At 37.7% G+C, this 7,533-nt stretch overlaps 2 protein-coding genes across 2 annotated transcripts; one reads left to right on the top strand and one right to left on the bottom strand.

The window, feature by feature from the left end:
• The first annotated feature begins 960 nt into the window (after window positions 1-960).
• On the top strand, window positions 961-4,044 carry LOC114190563 (pentatricopeptide repeat-containing protein At4g38010). Its single transcript, XM_028079504.1, has one exon. It carries the CDS (start codon window positions 1,166-1,168, stop codon window positions 2,951-2,953), a length of 1,788 nt encoding a protein of 595 aa, XP_027935305.1. The 5' UTR covers window positions 961-1,165; the 3' UTR covers window positions 2,954-4,044.
• Window positions 4,045-4,856: 812 nt separating this feature from the next.
• LOC114192350 lies at window positions 4,857-7,175 on the bottom strand. Its single transcript, XM_028082047.1, has one exon. The coding sequence runs from the start codon at window positions 6,942-6,944 to the stop codon at window positions 4,992-4,994; it is 1,953 nt and encodes a 650-aa protein (XP_027937848.1). The 5' UTR covers window positions 6,945-7,175; the 3' UTR covers window positions 4,857-4,991.
• Between the last annotated feature and the right edge of the window lie 358 nt (window positions 7,176-7,533).

Here is a 7,533-nt window from a genome sequence, read left to right as displayed (position 1 = left end):
GTTATATTGTTTGTGAATCGTATTTGTGCAGAGGAAGTCAGTGGGGAGCAAGGATACGAAGGCTCCATCTATTGCCTCCTCCTCCATGTCACACCATCACTATCTTTTCCCAAATATTCTCTTCAACTTGCCAAATTCTGCTTATAAATTTTCTTTTAAAAATATTTTGAAAACTATGAACTAAAAAGCTAAATATTTTCAAAAATTGGATTATATTTCTCTTATTATTTCTTCTGTAACTTCCCAGGGAATCACAATATCTAAAGTAATTTTAACCTATTTATCTGTTTAGAGTTCTTTCGAACAAACTTTTCTATGAACATTTCTACTAGGGTAAATAAAATTGAATAAATTAATATTTTTTTACATATATGTTAATTTATAAATTGTTTTTCATGTTATTTTCTAATTTTAGTTTAATTGATATTACTTTTTTTTTTCTTTTGAAAATATTAATTGAAAAAGCTTCTCAAACTTCAAATTTAGGTGCCATAGTTAGGTGATGGCCAGTGGACCAATTTATGCTGCAGCATGAAAGCCCGAATCTATTGGCCCAGTTAAGCCCAGTGGACTTTTGAATATTGCAACAGGAAGGGGAACTCAACGTTAAGACTCTAATACTATTTTTGTTTTCTGGACGAAAATATTTCATTTTTGGTAGCCACCCAAGCACTGCAGTTAGAGGATCCAACTCATTTGTTCACTTTTGCTACTCATGATTGAATAACACATTATCCAATACAATGAAAAGAAATAAACATGATGAACAATTGAAAAGACAATAAATTTTGAAAATGTTCATTTAAAAAATACAAAATTTAGAAACAATCTATATTATATATGTATAACTATTTTTTATGTCAATTTTTAATTAGACAATTGTATTATTTAATAAATAAAAATGATATTTTTATTCATTTCGTTATGACTCACCGATATAATAAGTAGAAAGTTGCAAGAGTGAACCACTGAAGCGCGGAGTTTGCTCGAGTACATTCGAGCCTGCTCAAAAGCAATTCTATGTGAGAGTTAACGAGGTTAGAGGGTGTGGAACGTAAACTCCTCGTGATTTTGATAACCCTGTGTTCCAATAACTAAGTGTGGCTATGTCCACTAATAAACACTGAAAGATTTTGGATGGATTTTTTGAGCATTGATCACTAGCATGAGCAAGGCTGGGCAATCTCTGAAATGGGTTCTCTTGGATTTGATTCACAAGAGCAACGACTTGAGATCCTTCAAGCAAATCCATGCGCATCTATTGACTTCTGCCCTTGTTGCCAATGACTTGGTTGTTTCCAAAGCTGCAAACTTTTTGGGAAAACATGTCACAGATGTTCATTACCCTTGCAATTTCCTGAAGCAATTTGATTGGAACTTGAGCTCTTTCCCTTGCAACTTGATGATTTCTGGCTATGCCTCTGGTCACTTACCCTGGCTTGCAATCCTGATTTGTAGATGGACTGTTAGGAATGGTTTTGTGCCTGATGTGTACACTATCCTAGCAGTTTTGAAATCTTGTGCTAAGTTTTATGGGATTGTAGAGGTTAAACAGTTTCATTCCGTGGCTTTTAAGACTGGTTTGTGGTGCGACATTTATGTGCAAAACTCTTTTGTCCATGTGTATTGCATTTCTGGGGACACTGTTGGTGCTGGCAAGGTGTTTGATGACATGCTTGTGAGAGACGTGGTCTCTTGGACTGGTTTGATATCTGGGTATGTCAAGGCTGGGTTGTTTAATGAGGCCATCGCATTGTTCTTGAGAATGGATGTGGAACCTAATGTAGCAACCTTTGTGAGCATACTTGGGGCTTGTGGGAAATTGGGTTGTTTAAATTTGGGGAAAGGGATTCATGGGTTGGGTCTCAAATGTCTGTACGGGAAGGAGTTGGTGGTATGCAATGCTGTGTTAGATATGTATATGAAGTGTGAGTCTGCCACTGATGCAAGGCAAATGTTTGATGAGATACCTGAGAAAGATATTATTTCTTGGACTAGTATGATAAGCGGGTTAGTGCAGTGCCAGTATCCCAGTGAATCGCTGGACTTGTTCTGTCAAATGCAGGACTCAGGTTTTGAGCCGGATGGAGTTATACTAACAAGTGTGCTTTCTGCTTGTGCCAGCCTTGGGCTTCTTGACTATGGCAGATGGGTCCATCAGTACATTGATGAATGCCGTATCAAGTGGGATGTTCATATAGGAACGACATTGGTTGACATGTATGCAAAGTGTGGTTGTATAGACATGGCGCAGCGTATCTTCAGTGGAATGCCTTCTAGGAATATCCGTACTTGGAATGCCTATATAGGTGGCCTAGCAATAAATGGACATGGGAGAGAAGCATTGAAACTATTTGAAGATTTGATCGAGTCTGGTGCAAAGCCTAATGAAGTGACATTTCTTGCTGTTTTTACAGCTTGCTGCCATTCTGGTTTGGTCAGCGAAGGCCGAAAGTATTTCAATGAGATGTCAAGTCCCCTCTACAATCTTTCTCCCTTGTTAGAACACTACGGCTGCATGGTTGATTTACTCTGCAGAGCAGGACTGGTGGAGGAAGCTGGGGAGTTGATAAAGACAATGCCCATGCCCCCTGATGTGCAGATCATAGGAGCGCTTTTGAGTGCCTGTAATACATATGGGAATGTTGGATTCACCCAAGAAATCTTGAAATCACTGCAGAATTTTGAATTCCAAGATAGTGGCATATACGTGCTTCTTTCTAATCTGTATGCCACAAACAAGAAATGGGCTGACGTGAGAAATGTTAGGAGACTGATGAAGCAGAAAGGAATAAGCAAGGCTCCTGGGTCTAGCATTATAAGGGTGGATGGTAAGAGTCATGAATTTTTAGTTGGAGACAGTAGTCATCCCTATAGTGAGGATATTTACGTACTATTGAACATCCTTGCCAATCAAATATACTCTGAGGGGCATATTAATACTCTCTGCTAATCAGACAAGCACGTTTGGTCCTGAGCTCTGTCTATGGACTCGAGCAACTTCTAATGATGCATTCTATAAAGTGTCCCTAAATAATTTTAGACTTGTCTTATTTACTATGTTCCCTCCATGGCCAGATTGGGACTTGATATGGAAGTTCATAATAGTTACACGAGACCACTGCATTTATGGAAAAGATACGGGTCACTCTTTGCCAAATTAAACTTAAGCTTATGCATTGAGAAGCAGCTGAGGAGCAAGGTGGATTCATAGGTAACCTCTTTTAGGGGCCAAAGGGAAATTTTATCTGGCATCTGCGACACAGTGACAACGTTTCAAGTTTATGTTTGTGAGCTTTGACGAGACCACAGGGTCAATGGTCACCTGAACTTTGACGAGACCACAAGCTCTGACATGAAACAGAATCATAATAGAAATAGAAGCCACTTGGGTAAGTTCAGATACGGAATACGTCAACACATTCAATGGCACGTGGTCATAATAGTAAAAGAACTCTACCATTACTTGTAGGAGTTTTCCTGGAGCTTGAGCATGCTGACTTGTTTATTTTCTTCCAAATGAGATTCCAATTTTAAAGAAGAGAAATTCTTGACAATAAACATAATTTACACGACTTGTGTAAATTAAAGTAGTTATTTGACCAAGTACTTGCATAGTTAGTTAAGAGGGGGTTTCAGAAATTGTCTATTCCGGAATGTGTCGTTTTCATCGAAAAGGTTTAGAAAAGAAAAATACAATTACACGTATACTTTGAGTTTATTTATTATGACTATTGCTGAAATGAAAGAAGAACCAACAGCCTCCTCAGATGTGTACGTGAGAGAAATTAAAATACATTAATGATGTGAAGTTCTTAGTGGAGAAATGTGACTTCTTTGAATAAGCTTCTTGGTCGGCTGCATTCCATAGAGGCCGTGTTTGAATAATGGGTATGTCAAGTCTCTTGAACAACTTCGAATTCCTGGTCAACAAAGAAAATGAAGATATCAAAGTCAAATTTAATCCCTTATTGGTATTTTTAGAATACTATTCAGATTTTGTTCTTTTACGGTTTTGAAGTGACAAAACAATTTCTGGCTTTATGCTCCATTTTTTTTTTATATTTAATTATCGTTTACTGTGTGTGATGCCTAAGCATTCCGAAACAAATAGAGATAGATTCTATGTGATTATTCCAATTTGACCATATATTTTTCAAGACACAATGCATATTTGGACTTTCAAACGCACTGAGATATATTCAGGAAAGGCCAAGATACTTTGTAGGCTGATTTTGTAAGTAAACATATATCATTAAAGAACGGTTACTAACTAAATAGAATACTATTCTATTTAGTTATTATTCATTAAAGAATGGCCACAAACTTTTTCTGCTTTCTTTGGTAATTCTCTGATTTTTCGGAAGGTTGTCAAATAAGATATTGTATCCAAATCTTATGCATTATAATCACTTGCTAGTGAAATTGTTTGGCAGTAATGATCACTCAAATATTTTGAAGTTTCACTTGACACAATTATGCTCTTATGTGATAACAAATTTGCCACGCACTTTACTTATAACTCCTTCTACATAACAGAGATCTAAACATGTAGATACCGTTTGTCATTTTATCTGTGAGCTTGGTTCAAAAGCAACTCTTCACTCTCTTTCACGTCAAAATTGAGCATCAAATATCTAATATATTTACAAAAGCCATTTTTGTTGTTGTCTTCAATCCTTTCATCGACAAGTTGGAAATCATAAATATCTATTATTGGACTTGAGGATATCAGAATCAAATATAATTAAATGTTATACATGTTATATATTATTAGTTATTTTACTTCTTTTTTTATTCATTTTATTAGTTCATTACTATTACATATAATCTTCTCTTATATACAAATATCATCATGATTCAATGAATTATTTTATTTCTTTCTATCTTGATAATGTGCATACAAGGACAAGATACAAATCCTCATCAAAATTCACACCCTTTAGTCTTCTGTGTATCACAAACCAGAAGAATAAATGAAATTTATTGAATTAAACTTCAATTGTTTTCTGATTTAGAGCCGTGTATCTCCATCTCTCCTTCTCCACAAAATCAGCATCAAGAAACCTGGCAACAAAAGTCCATAGTTTATATACATCTTCAAAATTAGCCAGGAAGCTTAATGCAGCAGTAACTACTGTTACTCCTAGTTTATCCCTATCTTTCTTCTTGTTGGAGGTTAGTCCCTGGCCTCTTCCTTCTTTGGTCTGTAGAACTTTTCCCTTGTCTTCTGAATACTTATCTGCAAACCAAATATGATGCAGAAACCCATAGCTCAGAGATATATTGTTCCTATCAGCAAGTTTCTGTACAAGGACAGGCTCAACCTTCTCGCCCTTCCAATCAAACACATTGAATGCCAAAGCAGGCCCTCTATCAAATTTTACCTTTGGGCCATAAATCTTGACTAGGGGTTCCCCTGCTGCATTAGGGTGCTTCAGCTTCATCATGGAGTTCACCAGCCAATTTATCAGGTACCTTGTTCTATTGGTGATCATTGTCAATCCCAAAGAGTCCACTTGATCCAAACATCTGCACTCAATGTTGAATCCCCCGTTCTCACCATCTTGTGCTTTCTTATTTTGATGTCTCTCAACCACTTCTTTTGCTTCAACACTTCCAGAGCCTCCTTTTGCCTCTGCTGGTGCCACCATTACCTGAAGCTCACATGATTCTTCTTCAACTTTTAAAGCTTGCGAAGTTTGTATCCGACCAGAGAAAGAATTTAAGGAAGACAATTCTTGGTCTTGCAAGCTAGATAATGGTTTTTGTTTGCAGTTCCCAGAAGAACACTTATCTTCTGATGACTGACGTAGAAACCTATCTGGTACGAGGTTCACAATTCCTGCGCAAGAAGAGGATTCAAGAGTGGTGATAGCAGATTTCTTGACAAAAAGGCATCCAAACCCTGATGGATTTTCTCCGAAGACCTTGTAGAATGAACAGATGAGAAAGTCAGGTCGAAAGAGAGAGAGGCCAAAGCTATCCATGTCTTTGGGTCCCAATGCACAGGCATCGATCAACACATGCCATCCATTCTCCTGTGCTATGCTCATCCACAGGTAAGGATATCTTGCTCCTGTTACCCTGGAGTGAAGTGGAAACACGAAGAGACCCCTCTTCTTTTTCTTCTTCCTCTTGCTAACAATCATCTTCCTCAGTTTTGTTGACTGAATCCTCAGCCTTGACCATGAGAACTCTGCTGACATGGCCTTGGCTCCTCTCTTCTCGGAGCAACTGATCATTGCTTCCACTGCCTCACTCTCATAGTCATAAACTGTCAGAAGCTTCTTGCTAGATTGGAATGGATACGAGTCTGCCACGAGTTTGAAAGCTGAAGTTCTGTTTGCTGTGAAAACCATGAAGTAGTCATTTTCAGAAATGTTGAGAAACTTCATTATTCTTCTCTTCATGGCAGACTCAAACTCTGACTCCTGCCCCCCATGAAGCAAAAGTGTTTTCAGATTCCCGGTCTTGTAGGATATGCTAAAGAAGGGAATATCCGAATATTGGGGTGGGGAAAGAGGTGTTGAAGAAGAGGCAAGTTGGGTTTTTGAGGTGTCATGGTGGTGTTGGCGTTGGTAATAGGAGAAGAGGCCAATACCAATGTAGTCAAGGCATGATTGGTTGGAGAAAGAGAGATGGTAATATTCCTTAGCTCTTAAATGGTCCACTTGGTCAGTTTCGGAGTACTGAGGATAAACTTTCTTGAATTCACCGAATGATTCATGAAGAGAAGGAAGGGACTCATGGTTGGTGAATTTGGTGTTTGGGAAGATATAGGATGACGTGGTGGCTACAAAACTGTGGCGACACTCTGCAGAACTGTTTCTGGGTTTGGTTGTTGTGTTCTGAGATTGAGGTGGTGCAGGATTGAACAATAGAGTAGGGCAACAACCTTGAGGGCATGGTTGGGAGCCCTCATTTTGACCAAGGGACTGCATCTTTTTTTTCTTCTCTGCACTCAGAGACAATTCTGGTTGTTATATATACCTGTTTGACAGATGGATTTATTCTCTGTTAAAACAAACATAAAGATCACATAAATTTTGTATTGATTTATCTGTAATTATGTGGCTGACACAGTACTGTGTGAACACACTGACAAGGTCAGGTAGCACAATTTGGACTATTTCTTCGTTTCTTGGGTAGTTTGTCAAGTTGACCTCTTAGTTATATTGTGTCTCATAGTCCAATCAATCTGCTTCAAGGCGTGATGGTGGTGCTGATGTATGCTTTGGGGGATTTCTTTACACGTTATTATAGATAAAGAAAAGGTAAAAACATTTCTTGTTGCACCTAATTAAATTATTTTGTTTACTTTTACTCACTACTGACTCCTCTCCAATTCTTTTGTTCTTTTGGTCAATTCACCTTCTCCTTTTTCAAATAGTGGCTATTCATGGTAACGGAGAAATTATCTTAAGTGATCAAAGTAAAGTTAAGAACACTTGGTCATTGCATATACAGAAAAAAATTACGACATATGCGTATGCAAGCAAGTAACTTTACTTGACATAAAACCAAGAGTTA

The sequence above is a fragment of the Vigna unguiculata genome, chromosome 7, assembly GCF_004118075.2.
Source record: "Vigna unguiculata cultivar IT97K-499-35 chromosome 7, ASM411807v1, whole genome shotgun sequence".
Classification (NCBI taxonomy): domain Eukaryota; kingdom Viridiplantae; phylum Streptophyta; class Magnoliopsida; order Fabales; family Fabaceae; genus Vigna; species Vigna unguiculata.
The sequence above is the reverse complement of the archived record's forward strand: the minus strand, read 5'-3'. Positions and strand labels throughout refer to the sequence as shown.